Raw genomic sequence first — 22,583 nt, forward strand, 5'->3', positions numbered from 1 at the left:
ATTTTCATTGTTGGGATATACATGGGAGCCTAGCTGGCTTCAGAGAATGGCAACGGGGTATGGAGACTGTCCCAGGTTGATACTGATCAAATGTTATTACCAACTGATGATTTCTCAATGGTCTGTTTTACATAAGTTTCTGAGCACTGTTCAGTTGCCAATCACAAATAAAAGAAAAGGAGTAGTTGTGGCACCTTAGAGACTAACAGATTTATTTGAGCATAAGCTTTCGTGAGCTACAGCTCACTCACAAATAAGGTATTCACCTCACAAAACTTTATGACAATTGTCATTTATTACAAGCCTTGTTGGGAAGTTCAGTTAGAATCAATGAATGATTATCTCACCTTTGGAGGCCAGTGTGGACAGATCAATGTGAGGATGTTTATGGCAGCTTACCCTCTCATTTTCTGAGCTGCAACTGTTTCAGGATAAACAAAAGGAAATCAGTTTCCAGGGCTGTTGATTTTGCACCTTTCAACAGCACTAAATTAATCAAAATAATTAATTTAATAACTGGATTAAAAATGACAATTAGGAAGAGTGGTCCAGTCGTTAGGGTGCTAGCCTGGTACTTGGGAGACCTGGATTCAAGTCCCTGTTTCACCAAAGACTTCCTTTGTGACTCTGAGCAAGTCACTTTGTGCTTGTCTGCATGAACATTTAGCTGCCGGTAATCTGGGATGTGAATCTACCCTTCACTAGTTTGCCATGCTCTAACTGTTGCTGCTGACACACATTAACAGTTTTTAATGCGCTTTGATCTAATCCTGTTTTGAAGAGGACTAGATCAAAGTAGGATCCACAGTGGACAGTTGGAGTGCAGCACGCATGTGAGGGATAGAGTCAGACTCCAGCTTGCTGTGAGCTAAATATTTCTGTATACAAGCCCTTAGTTTCTCTGTGCTTCAGATTAACATTACAGGGGGGTTAATGTGTAGAAAACATATTCTAGATTGTGAGGCATTCAGATACTATGGTAATAGAAGCCATAAAAGTACCTTAGATAGAAATATGGGCTCTCCCCAAGAGCTATATTATAGTTATTGTTGTATGAGAGAATGAACAATCTATTTTTTAATTTCCAGAGTTAATTTTCAAAGTAATCAAGGTCTCTGTTACAGTTATTATATTATTTTATATTATTCAAACTACTGGCTATTGTACCATATTCAGATCATAGTTAGAGCCCTACCAAATTCTTGATCCATTTTGGTCAATTTCCCAGCCATATGATTTTAAAAATAATAAATTTCATGATTTCAGCTATTTAAATCTGAAATTTCATAGTGTTGTAATTGTAGGGGTCCTGACACAAAAGGGAATTGTGGGAGGGGTGTTGCAAGGTTATTGTAGGGGGCTGCGGTACTGCTACCCTTACTTTTGTACTGCTGCTGGCGGCGGCGCTGCCTTCAAAGCTGGGCAGTTGGAGAGAGGCAGCCGCTGGCCGGGAGCCCAGCTCTGAAGGCAGAGCCAGCATCAGTGCAGAAGTAAGGATGGCATGATATTGCCACCCTTATTTCTGAACTGCTGACTTCAGAGCGGGCCCTCAGTCAGCAGCCACCACTCTCCAGCTGCCCAGTTCTGAAGGAAGCAGTGCAGAAGTAAAGGCATGGTATGGTTTTGCTACCCTTACTTGTGCACTGCTGACTGCAGAGCTGGGTGCCCGGCCAACAGCCGCTGCTCTCCAGCCACCCAGCTCTGAAGGCGGTGCAGAAGTAAGGGTGGAAATACTGCAACCCCCCAGAAATACCTTGTGACCCCCTGCAACTCCCTTTTGAGTCAGGACCCCCAATTGAGACAACACTGGTCTCCCCCCCCACGCCCCATGATATCTATATAGTATAGGGTAAAATCACACAAATTTCATGGGGGGACACTAGATTCACAGTCCATGACACTTTTTCATGGCCATGACTTGGTAGGGCCCTAATCATAGTACTATTTTTGCATCACTTATGAAGAGGTGCATTTCCTTTGTAAATTAATCATCAAATTTACTAGAAAATTGTACAACTACACTATTTTAAAATGTCCCTATTGTGAATAACTATATTTAATGCATTTGTAATGTAAGTAATAAGCCACATTTCTAGTGTTCAAGCCACTTATGATTTTGCTTATGATTGGGAGGTCTTGGGTTATGTTTATGCTATGTTTGTGAATGAGGTACAAGTATGGTCCAGTTATGATAATCTCTGTTATGCTGATGTTTCCTCTATACACAAGTATATTTGCTGTCCATAGCCTTTCTTAGCTCAAGTGACTGAGAATATAATGCAAATTGATTAAATATGAATATGGAAATATGAAATGCAAAGGCTGACCCCAAACTTAAAATCAATATTAGGCACTGATTTATGTTAATATTTTGAACATATGGACTGAAGAGGCAAAATAAAGTTTGGGTGGTTTTTTTCCCCAGAGAGTGGAATGTTTAATAATAAGTATATACTTCAATGTGGCAGGAATTCAACACTGGAACATTAGGAGTCCTTACCAGTTTAATATGTAAAAGGTGTGGGGGCGGGGAAATAATCATTTCTCAAACATAAATTGAAAGTTAACATTTACACCTAACTCCTCTTATCACAGAAAATGTAGCATCACAAGGAACAAAAATGATTCTTAATTAAAGACTGAAGCCCTTTATGTGATACTAATCCCTTACTATTTGCTAGGTTCGGTGGTTGCATGAAGGATGTTGAATTTACACGAGGTGCTGTCGTTAACTTGGCATCTGTGTCCAGCAGTGCTGTCAGAGTCAATCTGGATGGATGCCTATCAACTGACAGTGCTGTTAACTGCAGGGGAAATGACTCCATTCTAGTCTACCGAGGCAAAGAGCAGAGTGTTTATGAGAGTGGTCTACAGCCATTTACAGGTAACACATTGGGCCCTTAAATGAAATGCTACACTTTTATTTCATTCTGCATTAATGTGTTCTTGGGTTCACTCTGTTTCTTTCTTTCTTCTTTCTTTCTTTCTTTCTTTCTTTCTTTTTCTTTCTTTCTTTCTTTCTTTCTTTCTTTTCTTTCTTCTTTCTTTCTTTCTTTCTTTTCTTCTTTCTTTTCTTTCTTTTTCCTTTTTTCTTTCTTTCTTTCTTTCTCTTTCTTTTTCTTTCTTTTCTTCTTTTTCTTTCTTCGTTCTTCTTTCTTTCTTCTTTCTTTTTTAAAGTACCTGTATAGAGTGCTTGCCTCAAATGAAGGAGGATCAGTGTCTAGCATCTGGAATCGTGTCGGACAAGAGAATCAGTAACATAGTTCTAAATGTATCTATTTATGTTTTATGAGTTATCTAATGTTAGGGGTTTGCTGGAAAAATCCCACTATGAGAATTTTAATTAAATAGTAAAATTGCAGAATATTTAAGGGGAACCAAAATTTCTTGACATTTTGGATTAAATGTACCAGTATTTATTGTAGCTATAAATGCACAAGTAGGCATTTTTCCACCATATATTTCAAGGGGTTTTCTAATTATAATACACCATATTTTATTATGTAAAATCAACGAGATTTAAAAGGTTGCTATTGTTTATCTTAGCATGAACATATATGAATATAAGCTACACAACCAGTTTATGTTGATATATGTAAATCTATAACCTCTAGTCAACATTACAGTCTGCTAGAAAAAAGGCATCTGATGATGATTGTTAAAGTGCAAGGCCACCCAGGACTCAGGAAAAGCATTGCAAAGCAAAAATATAGTACATAGTTGGCATTACTGTTCATGATGGGTCGCACAGATGTGTTTGTTCACGCAAAAAGATTAACCTCCTCCTTAAATTTCATGGAGGAAATTTGGAGGCACTTCTCTTTTTGTACAGTAGGCTTTTTTATACTCTGTTGAGCTAGTAATTTTCTGAAGATTCCTCACACTGTGAAATATGTGCCCATAGACTGCTATCACTATGAATTAGATCCAAATTGAACTCCAGCAATTCAGAGAGTTCTTTTGATAGAGAGATGTCAGACAGCATTACTGTATGATCTCCCCAATTATACCAAACTCTTCTTTAAAAAAACTTATAATTGCATTGCAAAAGATGCTTTAAACATGTTCACCAGAGTAAATATTTGACTTTCAAATACATTGCTTATGCAGCTTAATGTCACCATTTGTCTTCCACCCAGAAGACAGGCATATACAGCCATTTTATATGATTGATCTGACCACAATAAGTTTTAGCATAATTTATATTTACAATCTGACACAACACTGAGCAGCTACATGTTCCCAAGGGCTGGAGAATAATTGCACTACTTAATTATTTTTGAGTCAGGTTTGTTGTGTCCCTTATGAAAGACCATCTGCTATCTTGTACCTTACTGTGCCCTGTGCTATATTCTCAGAATCAAAATCATAATAAAATCAATATATTGCTGTAGTATTCTCAGTAACCTGAAGCTATCCTAGAGTATCACATGTTACTTTCCAATAGGACCACAAATTTTCAAACATTTTACACTTAGCATTCGAGGGTCCTTCCCGCCTCCAACAAAGGTGCATTTATTTAAGTCTAAACAATAAGGTCACTACAAAGAGGATATTTGATGTAGGGAAAGCAGAGTGATCTTCATTGACAGACATTAGGAGTCTACATGCATTTACAGTAACTCACCATCCTGCCATAGTGTTCCTTGGGCATTTCCTCTACATCCCTTGCACGTCATCTGTGATGAAGTCATTACTGGCCAGCCCTTTATTTGATATACATATCTAATAAATACTTAAAGGTTATGGTAAATAGTATGATTTTTATTAGGGATTGTATGTGTACATGAGTTGCCTTTCAGCTTCTTTTAAACATCTTTATTCTCTTTTAAAAAATCATCTGAAGTGATTAAACAAGGCTAATGCAAAAGACCTTGCACAAGCTCAGTTTTTACTTCTGACAGTCATATGCAATTATTAATTTATTTTCGTACGTGATGGTTTGGTCTGTGCCATAATGGTTGCAGGGCCTATGCTCAGCCTGCCCTGTCATGTGGCATGGACCTTTAAGAGTCTGAAAGGTCCAATTATATATACAAGTTACCTGGGAGATATTGGAGAGAAGAAGCAATCCTAAAAGTAAGAAGTGTCTGAGAGGAAATCCCATTACTGTTCCTTTAAAGACCTGGGGTCAGGGAGCTGCAAGAAGGGACCAGCATAAATGCTGCCTGGTCCCTTAAAACAGGGCAGACACCAGGAGACACTGGCAGGGAAAGACTGGCCTGCTCAGCACCCTTAAGGAAGAGGGGTCAGCTGAGGGACAAGCTGGCAAAGGCCCTGCAGCTGGCTATCCCACAACTCGGCTCCAAGAGGAGAGCTGGGGAGACTCCTGGTTAAGGAAAAAGTGAGGGAATAACTAATACAGCTCAGTTTGAAAGAGGAGAGTTGGGTACTCCTGCTAAGGAAGGACTGAAAAAGAGTAATCCAGAGAGGAACTGGGAAGGTTCTTGAAACATGTGTTACAGGCACAGGAAAGAAGAATCTTCTGACGGAGGAGCTAGAGACTGCAAGTTGAACTGACCTGAGGCAGTGAATGTCCCCAGCTGTATCTAGTAAGCTCCTGCTTATGCTTATAGCTGTCATTAAGAAATTAGAATCTCAGAAAGGGGGCTGCTCTTTGATAATTAGTGTGTCTGGTCCTGTTTCTAACCCGGGTAAAGGGAAGTGAGGCAGGGCTCACCTGTGACACTATGCCTGAGTGAAAGAAAGTACACAGAGATAGTCTAGAGGTCATCACACTAATATTCATATGCTTTTAAAAATATTCTGAAATACTTGAATTTAGAAAATGAAGCTGGAATTTTGAGAATTTGATCACATTTGTGACCATCAACCTCAGCCTGGACCAGTCACACAAGATCCACTTCCTGGACACTATAGTGCTAATAAGCATGGTCACATATACCACTCTATACCGGAAACCTACTGACCGCTATTCCTACTACATGCCTCCAGCTTTCACCCAACCACCACACGATCCATTGTCTACAGCCAAGCTCTACTATACAACTGCATTTACTCCAACCCCTCAGACAGAGACAAACACCTACAAGATCTCTATCAAGCATTCTTACAACTACAGTACCCACCTGCTGAAGTGAAGAAACAGATTGACAGAGCCAGAAGAGTACCCAGAAATCACCTACTACAGGACAGGCCCAACAAAGAAAATAACAGACCGCCACTAGCCATCACCTTCAGCCTCAACTAAAACCTCTCCAACGCATCATCAAGGATCTACAACCTATCCTGAAGGACGACCCATCACTCTCACAGATCTTGGGAGACAGACCAGTCCCTGTTTACAGACAGCTCCCCAACCTGAAGCAAATACTCACTAGCAACCACACACCACACAACAGAACCATTAACCTAGGAACCTATTCTTGCAGCCTAAAGCCCGTTGCCAACTCTGTCCACATATCTATTCAGGGGACACCATCATAGGGCCTAATCACATCAGCCACACTATCAGAGGCTCGTTCACCTGCGCATCTACCAATGTGATATCCATCATGTGCCAGCAATGCCCTCTCTGCCATGTACATTGGTCAAACTGGACAGTCTCTACGTAAAAGAATAAATGGACACAAATCAACGTCAAGAATTATAACATTCAAAACCAGTTGGAGAACACTTCAATCTCTCCGGTCACTCGATTACAGACCTGAGGGTGGCTATCCTTCAACAAAAAAGCTTCAAAAACGACTCCAACGAGAGACTGCTGAATTGGAATTAATTTGCAAACTGGATATAATTAACTTAGGCTTGAATAGAGACTGGGAGTGGATGGGTCATTACACAAAGTAAAACTATTTCCCCATGTTTATTCTACCCCCACCCCCCACTGTTCCTCAGACGTTCTTGTCAACTGCTGGAAATGGCCCACCTTGATTATCACTACAAAAGGTTCCCCCTCTCCCCACTCTCCTGCTGGTAATAGCTCATCTTAAGTGATCACTCTTGTTACAGTGTGTATGATAACACCCATTGTTTCATGTTCTCTATGTAATATAATCTCCCCACTGTATTTTCCACTGAATGCATCCGATGAAGTGAGCTGTAGCTTATGAAAGCTTATGGTCAAATAATTTGTTAGTCTCTAAGGTGCCACAAGTCTTTTCTTTTTGCGAATACAGACTAACACGGCAGCTACTCTGAAATTTGTGATGTTTAGTGGCTGATGTACCTGGGAGATAAGTGCCAAACCCCTATGTATAATAACAGTCTAATCCTCTTTCTTCATTCTGTTACATCATTATATTGCTTGAACTTGTTAGCTGCCTATAATCCACCTCCTTCTTAGAGTGATATTTAAACACATTTGATACATTAAATGTTTTTTGGAAAACCTGAACTAGACAAGAAAGAACGTTATGTAGATGGAGTTTTGATGGTTTTGAAATATAGCTTAAAGTGAATGGCTCAAGATGTGCAGTCATATTAAATCAATGCTGAAAAGTTACAACTCTAATAAATTGTATTTATGCTAATGGTTCAGTCTGATTTACTGCAGCCATTAAAAGTGAAGATAGGGGCAATAGTCTTCTCAGAACTGCCATTTTCTCTATTTTCTATTTTATCCTTCTGCAGTCCCAGAAAATGTGCCAACTCCCTCAAGAATTCACAGCTTAAATGGTTACAGCATTGAGGTGACTTGGGACAAACCTGCTGGGGTCATAGGTGTAATTGAGAAGTACATTTTGAAAGCATACAATGAGGATGGTCCCAGTGTACCCATCATCAGTGCTGAGTTTGCTGACACTACTATGCTCACAGGTAAATGTTGCTAACTACTAGTTTGAAGGAGATGTAATAAAACAAGATGTATATCTTATTTTGTCAAGCTGAAAAATATTTGTTGGGTACTGTGTAGTATCCATCTTTGGTGTAAATGGCCTAAATAGTGTGTGTACAAATTTTGATTTACTTCAAGAGCAATAGAATAAAATGTAGCCCAAAAAGCTGGAATATTTTTACCCAAATCCATTTTTGTCATTCTATTGCCATTGAGTCATTCTGTGTTTGTTTGACTGTCTTTAGTAGTTTTTCTTTCTCCCTTCTTGACATTCCGGGTCCCTTAGGGTTGATCCTGCATGGTACTGCAATCCTGCAAACACTTTAAGCATTTGAGTGACCCTGATGACTTCAGTGAGATACTTGCATGCTTAAAATTAAGCATGTATTCAAGTGCTTTGGTAGACTGGGCTGGAGCATCTGCACTTTGCGGAGCGAGCCATTACTGAATGAAGGATTTTTATTTTATTTTTTATTATTGCCAGTGGCAGAATAGTCTTCAGGATTGGGAGTGGAGCAGAAGCAGCTTTATTGGATGGGAATGTTGTTTTTTTACAGGCTGGAGCTCTTCTCAACAGCCTCTAAGAGGAGGGCTGGTTTGGGTGTGGGGAAAAACTTTGGAATCTTTTCTGCTACAAAATGATCACTGGAGACTTGGGGACCCTCTCTTCTTGGCAGTCTACGTTGGAGCTGGCTAGCTGTTTTCCCCTTTTCCAGTAGAATCCCCTCTCTAAGTGGATGCCTTTCCACTGCATAGTCAGCTCTCTCCCTGGTGTTATATGTTGAAGACTTGGTCCCTTGTTTGAGCCAAACTCCTCAGTTGGCAGGGAAGAGAGTACGCAACAGATGACCCTCTGAACTATGTGGTCTGTCAAGACTCAGGAGGGCAGTAGTAAAAATCTAATTTTCCAGAGTGTAAAGAATGGGATTTGTTTAAAAATTCCCTAAAATTAATTAATACTAATACAATTTTTTTAAAAAAGGCCAGTAACATGTTGCCCAAAACTGAAGGCTTGGTTTGGCTCAGCTTTGGATGTTATAGTGCAATCTCAGGAAGTGTCTTCTCCTCGGGCAATATACTACTGCTGCTTTCCTCAAACCCAGTTAATATGTGCTTCACATTTCTGCCTAAATATATACATTTTGTATACTGCATATGTACCATACAATGTGCGTGTGTGTATATATTTAAAAGACAATGTGCACATATATTACTTTCTTTGAGTTGAAGTTTCTTGATTACTTGTGGGTGGTGTGGTGACTATAATATTGTGTTTTATTTATTGTTTAATTAATTAACCTAATGGCTGAAAATTATCCAAGATGTAAGGCAAGTACCAATATATTAGCAGAAATCAAGGTCCACTCACAAATGACTGAAAAATCTAAAAAGGGCTAAACTAATCATATAATGTATTCACAATGAATAATTGTTGACCAGCATAAAAATGACTTGGTTGATTTGTTGTCTTACTGCTATTTTAATTTTGTGTCAGATATGAAAGGGTTAACCTCATGCTGAACAGATAAGAGCTATGAGATTATTACTTGTGTGAAGCAGAAGTGAGAAGGCATGGTTTTATGTGTACAGGGGTAATATGCAGAGAGTCAGTATAGAAACTGCAACTATTTTATTATAAAATATATGAAATAAATACATACACTGAAAGCTATTAACAGGTTGCCACTTTAGGGTTCAGGTCTTTTGTGCATTATAATAGGTAGCTATTGAATACAGTAAGACATAAAGAAAAGACCATCAGACAACTTTCACCCATGCACTGCTAATACACTTTCATTTTTGCAAGCCTTAGAATATGAATATAAAACATTACTCTCAAGATTATGCCTGGCCTCTGTGCAGGTTCAGAAGGGGAAAAGTGCAAGGATACTCCCGTAAATGGTCTGAGTTCATAGAAACTTTGCATTCACCTGAGCAACGACTGTGCAAGCAAGGTTAGTCCATTGGTTATGGTGCTAGGCTAGTCTCTCTCTGCCTCAGTTTCTCACCTGTAAAACGGAAAAACAGTACTTCCCTTCCTCTTAGGGGTGTTGTGTGGATCAATACATTAAAGATTGAGGTGTTCAGATACCAATAATAGGGACTATGTAAGTACCACAGAGAGGTACTAGACAACTCAGGAGAGAGGATCTTAACAGGTGGTGAAGTGATTGTGCTTCTCCTGCACACCCATGAGCTCCAGGAAGTATTGTGCTCTAATGAAGCACAGTGCTTCTCAGAGCTCCCACGGATATAGGGCAGTATGCATAGATCACAACTGAGCCAAGTTACATCTTTACATCTTTTTTTAAAATACATAATCTCGAAGTTTTCTCTTTCTGGCTGCTTCACCAGTTTTGATTGCAATGCAGTTTACACAGCTGGGCAGATCTGCAGGTGGCTGAAAATGTGTTAGGCAGGTGGCCACCTACTAATGTGTGAGTTAATATGGAGGAGATAGGAAGTCTCACAGGGACTGAGATTTTGCTGGCTGTTAACACAAATGACCTCAGATAGCAGCTAACCATAAAAGCAGGTTCCACTGTATCATGAATGCACATGCTTCTTCCGTAGTAGATTCATTTTATTTGCAAATATTTGTATTGTTTTAAATGACTCGGGGCAATTAATGTAAAGGGGCACTATCAAAATAAAACTTCTGAATTAAAATAAATGTTATGATAGCTGGATTGTAAAAACATACAATTTTTCAAATCTCGTATTTTTCACCATTTATGTTCTTGTATACTTTTTGCACTTCACTCATCATGGACACTGAACTAGACATTACCAATTTCCACTTTTGTTTTCAGATCAGTGTTGCTTTTCGGTTCTCCGGGGTGGGCGTAGTCATCTTTGATATTCATAACACTAGGGATGTTTTTATATTTTTTAAAAATCCTGTTTTATTGAAATGATATTGAAAATATTATATTTTATCAGTAGTACAGCATGAGATTACATGATATTTCAAAAAGACAGAAATAAAACAAGCTCTGTACTTATAGGAATTTGCAGTTCATTAAAATGTTTCTATGTAACTAGTTTTGTAAAAAGTGGGTTTTTTTAAACAAAATCCAATTTGGGATCTACAAATAGTTTACCGTTTCCCTATAGCTAACTTCTTGGTGATTTAAATGTGTGTGCGCTTTATTAGGATATCAATAGACAGGAGATAGAGAGTGGTTCATTACCTCCCAACAGAAGGTGGTTATAATTGCAGTTCATACCTGCAGTCTGCTAGAAAACTGTCTGTCAGAAAAATTGCAGGACTCTACAACCACATTCTGGTTACTGAAAACAATGACTAGAGACTGATCAGGATAGCCTGTTTACAGGATGAGTTGTTTATCTGAAGTTGGAAATCTCGGTTTGAAGAGATATTATAATGCTGCAATATAAGAAGATAAGAAAAAAGTGGCAGCTGTTCAGCATTGCCCTGTGGCCCTCTTTTGTTACCTTGATAGAGCAAGGTGGCCTATAGAACACATAAGGGGCACCAAACGGAATAATCTGGATACAGCAGGAGCCCTGATGGACTCAGGGTTGCGTTAGCCAGCCTTGCATCACCTCCATGACAGCCCCCAGAACAAGGGACTTTGAATGGAAGCCAGGGTGTGGACTTATGCTCAACTGACTAGCTTAAGCAAAACATAATACCAGAAACAAGCTATTTTATTAAACTACTTGGGTTCAAAGCTCTTAACCGCTCTACTTCTTAGCTAACAGGAATTCCCACCCCTCTGCCAAAACACATGCACCCTCAGAGAGCCTCTCTGTGGAACTCAGCCAAATAAAATGGCTGCTAAACATGCAGTCTTCCTACTCCTGCCATTTCATGGCTTGGGGACCATCGTAATATTCAGAAAACCAACCTGGGATCCTGTCAAGAGTTGTACATGTCAGTTTCCCTATCCTTTTATTCATGTTCTCAAACCATACTCATCACTGCAGCATGTGAGGGCCATGGCATCGCCACAGTTATTCATGAGGATGCATGCTGGACGCATCTGCCTTCAAATCCTATTGATTGACCCTTATTAAATTGAATGTAAAGTTGAGCCATCATGCTGCTACTAGCTCTTTGGGCTGGAAAAGGGGAGTATCTGAGTATGAGTTTAACCACAGGCTACCCCAGGGAAGTGTGGAGCACCACCAATAGGTAGAGGAGGGCCCATACCAAAATGCTAGCTCCACATAACCCCTAATATTGTGCGGGGGTGGGAGGAATTGAACCCAGATTGTAACTCTGTGGCTGGCTCTGTGGAACTGAATCAAAGCCCAAGATATGAACATGCGTGAATTTTGAGGAAATCCAGTCCTCAGTTTTGCAACTCAGGAACCCATCTCTGTTTTGAGGTGGTGAACCACACTCTACCCCCTCACTCTACCGCCCCCAAGAGCATTAATTTTCTTAATAATGTAACTAACTGAATAGTTTGGTTAATCATACACATTAAATGCATTTAAATAATGTGGTGAAATAGCATTCCTCCCCTTGTATACAAGCTCATCATTACAATAATGCATGTTCCTCTGCTCAACAGCTTCAGAAGGTAGGATCAGACCTGTCAGTCCTGTCTGGATCTTCTTCTGTGAAAGTGCCCAGTTTGTTCTGCCTCCTGGCAGCTGCAGCAAGTGGGCCTCTGAGTCACAGACAGACTTTACATTTTCAGGCAAGACTCAAAATACGTTTATCTCAAGACTTTCCTTTTAAGGCATTTTTTTTTTTGGAAATTTTCAGGCCCTTCATGGGTGTCTGGCTCCACAGCATGCAGCAGCTGTCCTTCTAGCCCGGGGCCCAAGATGGCAGGGGATCCATCCAAAGTGAAAAGGAAATCCAGAAGATGTCACCTTTTCTCAGTTTTCAGTCTTGCTTACAGGAGAAACATTGCTCCTGCTCCAAGGGTGATTTCTTTTCTGCAAACAGTCCCATTAATAGCTCCTTCACTGGTTCCTGCTACAAAGATGGTACAGCAGCTCCCCCATCTCTGTCCGTGATTGCATCTCTTTCAGCTTCCAGCTGGGAGGATTTTCCCTGCACCAACAACACAGAGGAAGGTACAGCAGCTCGAGAGGGGAGCAGTGACAGTGCAGTTCCAGTGGGAGGCTCAGGAAGGCCCAGTTGCATGTTCTAAGCTTGCCTCTTTCTGACAGGGTTTTTTCAGCCACTTCCAGCAATCTCTCCAGCTTTAGCTCTGGTCCATCCCTGTCTCTTCAGTCAGCCCCAGGCCAAATGGAGTACACCTGCAGTTTCTGAGCCTCTGAATCTGCATACAGAACCTTCACCAATGCGGCCTTTTTCCTTTCTAGCACTGATGCAGGCTTGGCATAGCCCCTTGCCGTGTCTGCCTCAACCAATGGCTACAGGATACTCCACATGGTGAACAATACTTTGTTAGTAAAGATAATTTTGTTATGCTTTTATAACTCTAACACAGGGTAGACCCTACTTCTGAAGCCTTTGTAGTAGTAGTGCTGGACCTTTGGATGACTCTTTCTTGGGTCTGCCTTCCTACCTTGTCCTCATTCCCTCCATCTCCCTTCTTTTTGCATGTAGGGATCCTGTCTTCAGTACAGATTGCCGCATCTTCATAAGCTTTTTAAATGTAGACCTCTTTCTCATCTTCCTGGAATCTGGACTAGCCTTTGACATTATCAACCTTCAACATGCTTTCCCTAAAGCCTGGTCCAGGTGTCTGCGCCCCTACAGATCTGGTGCATCTCTACTCCAACAAAAGAAAATGTCAAGCTAAACTCAAATGTAAACCATGTCTCGAGATAAGCATAATCCTACAGATTCAAATTCTCTACAATACAATCCCAAATTCCCACTCTTGACTCTTTAGAAACAAAAAGCCCTTGAACTCTAATCTACTATCATCCAAACTGCAAACAGTTTTTCTTTCATCTCAGAAAGGAGAATTCAGAGCCATAAACCATTTGAAATAAGGACACACAATAAGACAACTGAACCAAGAGATGGTGACCAAGGATGCTATCTTATTTGGCTTGGTAACTTACCTATCGCTTTGTTGTTCAGGGTCAATAGCACCAGGATGAGACAAATCAAAATATACATTTGTTGGAGCCCTGGGATACTTGGCTAGCTCTCCTTACCCTAGTTGAAATAATATATGATACATCAACACATTTTGGTGCAAGACAGTTACATCACTACTATGGCCAGTGAGAACAAACAAGGTGTTTACAACAGCACAAAATGGCATGATGTTGCTAGTAAGAGGGGCAGAATAAAATCTGGCATCAGTTCAGGCTGTACGCTCTTTATAGAGGCAGATTGGTTGGCACCCATTAGGCAATCACTGGACCTGCAGAATGGAGTCTCCTCCAGTCTGCATTCCACAACCTTCCACAGAAATTCAGAATATGAATATAGGATCTTTCTCAGAGGAGACACAATTGAAATCCTGGTCTGCTGGATTTATCTCCCTTTCCTCTCCTGGTATCCAGAACACCAAGGCAAGTAAGAGAAAGAAAAACAAATTCTTATGACTCTCTTTTGGCCTTGGACCATCCTGTTTTTGGACCATCTGGAATGATTTCATTGCCTCTTCACATCCCCATGTGGATGAATCTATTATCTCAATGCTTCCTGCTACATCCAGCTGCAAGATGGTTCTGCGGCTCAGCATCTCCCACAATTCTGCTACACATTGCTGCTCTCCCCTCTCTGCAGCTACCAGAAGAGGTTCAAAGCTGCAGAGCAGCTTGTACTGGCCATGCCCCCTTCTGCTTGCCACCAGATCTTCTGCCTCTCTGGCAGCAGTGATAGTTCTCACAGATCCCATGCCTTTTCTTTCAACTTCATTGTTCTGGCAGTTTTTCAGGTTGTTTCAGTGTTTTGTTTTGCTTCAAGCCTCCTCTTCTCCTCCTGGTCCAGGGTCTGAGCAGGACAGTTGTCATAGTCACCTGGAGCCTCCATTGCAGCACCTCCCCGTTGGTCTTCCCTGCCCCTTTTCAGACATGGCAGAGCAGTCATGCAAGCACTGGGCAAAATCAAAGAAGAGCTCTATATGTGAAGCAGTTTTCTCATGCTCAGCAGAAGGCAAATCATGCTTAGTCTGCTCCCTGCCAGCCAACCCTAACTCTGCTAGGGTACAGGGCTCTGATATGGACAGGCATGTTGGGTCCCCCTAGGATAATGCACACTTGGAGAGTGAATTCTATAGAGGTCTTTATGCTCTGTGTGAAGCAAGCTACAAGAAATCCCATTCTAGCCAGGCCTGGGAAGCCACTCCTGTGAAGAGCACAAAACAGTCAAAAATCCAGAAAGAAGAAGTAAGAAAAGAGAGAGCACCACACACAAAAAATCCAGAAAGACTTTTTGTCCTCTGACTCCCACTCCTCCATCTCTAACAAGGAAGGAGAGCTCTTGGGTTCTGAATATGAAAAGAATTCTGGGAAAATTCAGCAAAAACGTTTTCTCCACACAAAGTTTGAAGCCTGGTGCAAAAAGGTTGTGTCCATGATTCAGATCCAGCCTGAGCAGGCTCCTGAGGGACAAGCCTTAAAGTATATATCTCCCCTCAGAATTCAATTCCCCTGCACTCTTCCTTTGAGGATGTGATTAGAGAGGAATGGGGAAAATCAGACAAGAGTAAGCACCTTAGTAGCCATGACTTGGACTTTAAAAGCTATCAGGGCCAAAATATTTTATTACTGTACTGAGATCCCAAAGAGGGATGCCCCAGTAGCATTCTTAGCAAGAGATATGGTTATTCCAGTTGAAAGGGAGTTCTTTCCCAAGGACCCCACAGATAGGAAAGTGAAGATCATTCTTAGAAGGGCTTTGGAGGCTTCCTCAGAGACTCTCTCACACCTACATACTTTGCGAAAACTTCCCTGTCTTGGTCGGAAGACCTCAGGGCCTTGAAGCACAGGGATCACACTGACTTAAGCGCCATTCTCAGGAAAATTTCCCAGGCAATAGCATTTATGGCTGACACCTCAAGGGATGCAATGAGGTTTTTGGCCAGGGCCATGGCATCCAGCTCAGTGGGCAGGAGTCAAATATACTCTGTCCCTGGAAGGTAGACATTCAGACATGGCAAGTCCTGTGGCCTTCAGGTACACAGGATTTCTCCTCTTTGGAGAAATAATAAATAAGAGTGTAGCAGAAAATGCTGCTAAATCTAAGCAGTCCCTCCCTTCTCCAACAACGGCTTTCAGGAAGGAGTACAAACATGCCTTCAGGCATTCCCTTTGTCCCTCTTCCTCACAGAAGTACCAGAGGAAGAATAGCAGATAATCCAAGGTAAAGCACCTGGAGACAGAGCTCAAGGATAAAGCCCGGAGGTCGTCCTGCAACCCTCAAGAGCCCATCCTTCTTGGGCTCTTGAGCAGCTATGCCTTCACCCAGAACTGAATCTCAGACACAGAATTTCCCACTTCTTGGAAGAATGGTTTATATTGACCACAGACAAATAGGTGAGAAAAATAGTATATCAGGAATACTCCCATGAGCTATGGGCTCCACCACATCCTTTCTTCATCCAGTCCCCCATCTCCACTGATCTCACCAAGCGCAAATAAATCAGGAAAAAAAATCTCCAATGCCCTGTACAGAGGAGTAATAGAAGGAATTCCCTCAGACAAAAAGTTCTCAGGGTTCTATTCTGTCTTCTTCATCATTTGGATGGGCACAGGGAGAGTCAGAGTCATTCTAGATCTCAAAAGGCTCAACAAGTGAATGAAGAAAACAAACTTCTGGATGGGGACCCTAGTTTCTATGGTGTTGTTCCTGTGTCAAGGGGAGTGGGTGGGGGTCCCCTAATCTCAGTGGAGCTGGTGGATGCATATCTCCACATCCACACCATTTGTGCCACTGCAGCCTTCTGAAATTTGCTTGTGACACAGAGAGTTACCTGGACTGAACCCTCCCATTTGGTATCGTTTTGGCCCCAAGGTCAAGATGCTGGCAGTGATCATAGGCAGACTCTTGTGACACAGGACTCACTTATACCCTTTTCTGATTGACATTCTAATCAGACCTCTTACCCAGCCGGTGGTGCACACCATCGCAATGTAAACTGTGGACCTCCTGCAAACCCACAGCTTTATGATAAACCTCAAGAAAAGTTCCTTGATCCCACTGATGACCTATCTGAGAGTGGACATAGACACGTTGGTGGCAAAGATCTACCCATCACACAACAGCTTCAAAAAGGTTCAGGATGTTATCCCCGTCCCGCACAAGTGCACCAACCCAATTATAGTTCAGTGCCTTCAGCTACTGGGTCTCCTGGTGTTACTCATAAGTGTCACCCAATAGGCAGTTTCCTACATCAGGCATCTTCAAGCCTTCCTTCTTAAAGTATGGGACTACTCCCAAGAATGCATGAAAGATCAGGTAGTGATCTTGAACCAGGAACTTGGCTCTCTAGCATGGTGGACAATCCCTGGGAAGGGACTTCCCATATGTCTTCCAGAGCTTCTGGTTCTCACAACCAATGCCAGCTTGCTAGGTTGGGAAACACACTTAGGACCCAGAATGGTGCAGTGTACCTGAAGTGCCAAGTAGAGGAAACACACTGTCAATCTCCTAGAGCTCAGAATTGTCAAGTTGGCTCTCAGGAGATTTTATAGCTACCTACAGTGCAATCAAATCCTGATCCAGTCAGACAATACAACCAGGGTTGCATGCATAACCAAGTGCACAAATACAGAATGGTGGATAACTGGCTTGGCAGCAGCACTGCTGAGAAAGATCTGGTAGTTGTGGTGGATCACAATCTCAACATGAGTCAGCAATTCAGTATTGTTGCCAAAAAAGCAAAATTTAGGTTGCATTAACAGAAGCACAGCATGCAAGTCATGGAAGGTGAAAATACCATTCCATTTGGTACTGGTTAGGCCTCAGCTGGAGTACTGTGTCCAATTTTGGTCACCAGTATATAGAAAGGACATAGAGAAACTGGAAAGGATCCAAAGGTGAGTGACAAAGATGACCAAAGGGATGGAATGCAAGCCATCTGAGCAAAAGCTGAAGGAACTGAGTATGTTTAGTTTGGAAAAGAGGAGATTAAGAAGGGGATAGGATAGCAGTCTTTAGATACTGAAAAGGCTTCCATAAAAAAGATGGAGAAAAGTTGTTCTCTCTTGCTACAGAGGGCAGGACAAGAGGGAATGGTTTCAAAGTCCAGCATAGCAGATTTAGATTACATCTCAGGAAAAACTTCCTAACTGTAAGGACAGTAGGACAATGGAACAGACTGCCTCAGGCAGTTGTGGAAACAACTTCACTGGAGGCTTTCAAAAGGGGGCTGGACAGCCATCTGTCTTGTATGGTTTAAACACAACAAATCCTGCATCTGGCAGTGGGTTAGACTAGATGACCCTTGTGATCCCTTGTAACACTATGATTCTGTGATAAACATCCAAGAAGGAAAAATTAGTATAGCTCTGCATGCAGAATTGATGGAGATAGTGGAATGGGCAGAAAAGACCCTACCTTCCCTAAAGTGATACACACAAAAAGAGAGCTGAATCAGAAAGCAGACACATAGTCAACAAATCAGAAAGGAACCAGAAAGTTTTCAATCTGAACTCAAAGATGTTGTTTCCCCTCGGTTGATCTGTTTGTAAGTTTCAAAAACATCAAAGAGCTGAAAAACTTCACACAGGAAATGGATCCCAAATCTATGGGAACAGATACCCTGTTGCACAAGTGGCCACAAGTTCTGCTATATGCCATCCCACCCTTCCCTCTCATAGGGCAAGTAATCCAAAAATTAAGCAAGAACAAGCAAAGGAGGCTGTGATAACTCCACTCTCTGATCTGATAAAGCTGAAACTGGAATTACCATTACAGCTGCTACCCAGACCAGACATTCCTTTCCAAGGCTCTCTTCAAGGCAAGTGTTAGCAGTATTAGACCTATTTTTCAAAGTGATCAGGACTTTGCTCACATCCAGGTGAATCTCCACAATAAAAGCCTATTCCTTCATCTGGACCAAGTTCAGTCTTTGGTGCCAGGAGCACAATGCTAATTGGAATTCCAGCTATCCTGAACTTTATCCAAAAAGGTGCGGATAAAGGTCTTCAGCCCAGCCCAGCCCAGTCTTCCCTAAATAAGAACTACCACTGGAGTTGAAAGCCCTAACCACTCATCCTTAAGAGATTCTAATTTCTATATCATCCTTTTATCCTTCCATCAAAACTAGTTTTCTGCTCACCATCACCTCTACTAGGAATGGTTCAGAGCTGGAGGTTCTGCATGTTCCGTGATGACAAGGTGGTACTAAGAACTCTGGAGTTGTTTCTCCCCAAGATGAACTCTCTCTTCTGTACCTCACAGGAGATTATCTTTCTATCCTTCTGCCCAAAACCACAGCACCTGTTTGAGAAGCTGTGGCACACTTGAGATGTCAGAAGAGCACCAAAAATCTACCTCAAATGCGCACAGTCCACAAGGAAGACAGGCACCCTGTTTTTCTCCTTTCCTCTGAAATGTCAAGGGCTCAGAGTCTCAGGCTATCTCTTGCTAGATTGGTCAGACTATGCCATATTGAGGCTCACAACGTGTCAGGCACTCCTGTTCCGAAAGGAATCAGGGCATCCTCCACGACATCCATGGGTACCTCATGGGACAAACAAGCATGTGCCTCCACTGCAGAGATTGCAGAGTCGCCACATAGTCATTGGTTAACAACTTTATCAAACATTAGAAAGTGGACTTTCTGGCCTCCACAGAAGCCTCCTAAGGCAGGAAGATGCTCCAGGCAGTGGTCCAGTAGTGGCCTTGCCTTTTGGACAGTTTTCAAGGGAAGGTCTCTCAATCTCTTTCTGTTTACCTTTTTTTGTTCCTCCCTACTTCTGTTCACTGCTCGCTACTTCCTATGCATAGCAGAATTGTAAGAGGCACTGGGCTACAGGATGGAAAATTTCTTACCCAATAATTTCCTGTCTCCCACGATTCTACCCACCTTGGATGGCTTTCTGCCAAGGGGGTCAGCATTTTATTTGGCCAATCTGCCATTCAGAGAATTGGCGTGGTGTACATAATCAACAAGTTGGACATTGATGTTACTGTAATAAATAATTTCCTTTGAGTTTTTCACACAGCTGTTTTTCAGACAGCTGCAGCGGCACAGGAGCTAGCAAACAGAGCTCTAAACAGGGGAGTTTGAGTGGGAGTTCTGTTGGAGGAGAAGGTAGCTGTACTTGGTTTTGTATTTTTAATATTTGTGTGTGTGTGTGTGTAGGTGCTTTGTGCTGGGAGAGCAGCTGAGCCCTGCTTAGGGGGTGGGGCTTCTGACTGGAGGTCCTATAAAGGTAGCCAGCCAGTCAGGCAGCGGCACAGACAGGCCCGTCTTCACTAGGCCATCTTTTCCTCTGCCTGGTTCTTTTAGTCACATGCTTCCACTGACCACTTTCCTCACCGTCACCAGGAAAAGGCAGGTCTATGTGATAGGGGACTCTTTATTGAGAAGAATAGACAGGCCTGTAACTAGAGCTGATCCAGAGAATAGAAGGGTGTGCTGTCTTCCGGGTGCTAAGATACAGGATGTAGACCTGAGGTTGAAAATGATCCTAAAGAGAGCAGGAAAGAATCCCCTAATTATCCTTCATGTGGGAACAAATGATACGGCTAGATTCTCGCTGGAAAGTATTAAGGGAGACTATGCTAGGCTGGGGAAAATGCTTAAGGAAATTGAGGCTCAGGTGATCTTTAGCGGGATCCTTCCTGTTCCTAGAGAAGGGCAACAAAGCTGTGACAAGATTATGACTATCAACAGATGGCTTAGGCAGTGGTGCTATAAGGAGGGCTTTGGGATGTATGGCCACTGGGAGGCATTCACGGACAGAGGACAGTTCTCTCGGGATGGACTTCATCTGAGTAGGGAAGGAAATAGACTTCTAGGATGGAGGCTGGCACAACTGATAAAGAGAGCTTTAAACTAGGAATTAGGGGGAGATGGTTGGGAGATGTCCAGGAAATCTCCACGCCAGATTTTAGCATTGAGAGGGAAGAAGACGAAGTAAGAAAGGATACAGCCGTGGGTAGGAGAATGTATATAAGGAGCGAGGGCGGTGTGGATACTAGTCTAATAGGTTATACTGGCTGTAGAATGACTATGCCTAATAGGGTACAAAATGTGAGTGAGGCCAAACAGCAAAAATTAAGATGTTTATACACCAATGCAAGGAGCCTAGGTAACAAAATGGAGGAACTAGAGCTACTGGTGCAGGAAGTGAAACCAGATATTATAGGGATAACAGAAACATGGTGGAATAGTAGTCATGACTGGACTACAGGTATTGAAGGGTATGTGCTGTTTAGGAAAGACAGAAACAAAGGTAAAGGTGGTGGAGTAGCATTGTATATCAATGATGAGGTAGAATGTAAAGAAATAAGAAGCAATGCAATGGATAAGACAGAGTCCATCTGGGCAAAAATTACATTGGGGAAGAAAACTAGTAAAGCCTCTCCTACGATAGTGCTTGGGGTGTGCTATAGACCTCCGGGATCTAATTTGGATATGGATAGAGCCCTTTTTAATGTCTTTAATAAAGTAAATACTAATGGAAACTGCGTGATCATGGGAGACTTTAACTTCCCAGATATAGACTGGAGGACCAGTATTAGTAATAATAATAGGGCTCAGATTTTCCTAGATGCGATAGCTGATGGATTCCTTCATCAAGTAGTTGCTGAACCGACTAGAGGGGATGCCATTTTAGATTTAATTTTGGTGAGTAGCGAGGACCTCATAGAAGAAATGGTTGTAGGGGACAATCTTGGCTCAAGTGATCATGAGCTAATTCAGTTCAAACTAAATGGAAGGATTAACAAAAATAAATCTGCAACTAGAGTTTTTGATTTCAAAAGGGCTGACTTTCAAAAATTAAGGAAATTAGTTAGGGAAGTGGATTGGACTGAAGAACTTATGGATCTAAAGGTAGAGGAGGCCTGGGATTACTTTAAATCAAAGCTGCAGAAGCTATCGGAAGCCTGTATCCCAAGAAAGGGGAAAAAATTCATAAGAAGGAGTTGTAGACCAAGCTGGATGAGCAAGCATCTTAGAGAGGTGATTAAGAAGAAGCAGAAAGCATACAGGGAGTGGAAGATGGGAGGGATCAGCAAGGAAAGCTACCTAATTGAAGTCAGAACATGTAGGGATAAAGTGAGACGGGCTAAAAGTCGAGTAGAGTTGGACCTTGCAAAGGGAATTAAAACCAATAGTAAAAGGTTCTATAGCCATATAAATAAGAAGAAAACTAAGAAAGAAGAAGTGGGGCCGCTTAACACTGAGGATGGAGTGGAGGTTAAAGATAATCTAGGCATGGCCCAATATCTAAACAAATACTTTGCCTCAGTCTTTAATAAGGCTAAAGAGGATCTTAGGGATAATGGTAGCATGACAAATGGGAATGAGGATATGGAGGTAGATATTACCATATCTGAGGTAGAAGCGAAACTGAAACAGCTTAATGGGACTAAATTGGGGGGTCCAGATAGTCTTCATCCAAGAATATTAAAGGAATTGGCACCTGAAATTGCAAGCCCATTAGCAAGAATTTTTAATGAATCTGTAAACTCAGGAGTAGTACCGGATGATTGGAGAATTGCTAATATAGTTCCTATTTTTAAGAAAGGAAAAAAAAGTGATCCGGGTAACTACAGGCCAGTTAGTTTGACATCTGTAGTATGCAAGGTCCTGGAAAAAATTTTGAAGGAGAAATTAGTTAAGGACATTGAAGTCAATGGTAAATGGGACAAAATATAACATGGTTTTACAAAAGGTAGATCGTGCCAAAC

The 22,583-nt window shown here is 41.7% G+C and overlaps 1 protein-coding gene across 1 annotated transcript in view; it reads left to right on the plus strand.

Moving 5' to 3' along the window:
* USH2A (usherin) overlaps window positions 1–22,583 on the plus strand; it is a 590,403-nt gene that overhangs the window by 239,628 nt on the left and 328,192 nt on the right. The window contains 5 exon segments of the mRNA XM_038396580.2: window positions 2,681–2,884; window positions 3,176–3,237; window positions 4,566–4,575; window positions 5,318–5,332; window positions 7,600–7,779. Of these exon segments, the coding sequence (XP_038252508.1) occupies window positions 2,681–2,884; window positions 3,176–3,237; window positions 4,566–4,575; window positions 5,318–5,332; window positions 7,600–7,779 (471 nt within the window).

This window comes from Dermochelys coriacea, chromosome 3 (assembly GCF_009764565.3).
Source record: "Dermochelys coriacea isolate rDerCor1 chromosome 3, rDerCor1.pri.v4, whole genome shotgun sequence".
Lineage (NCBI taxonomy): Eukaryota > Metazoa > Chordata > Testudines > Dermochelyidae > Dermochelys > Dermochelys coriacea.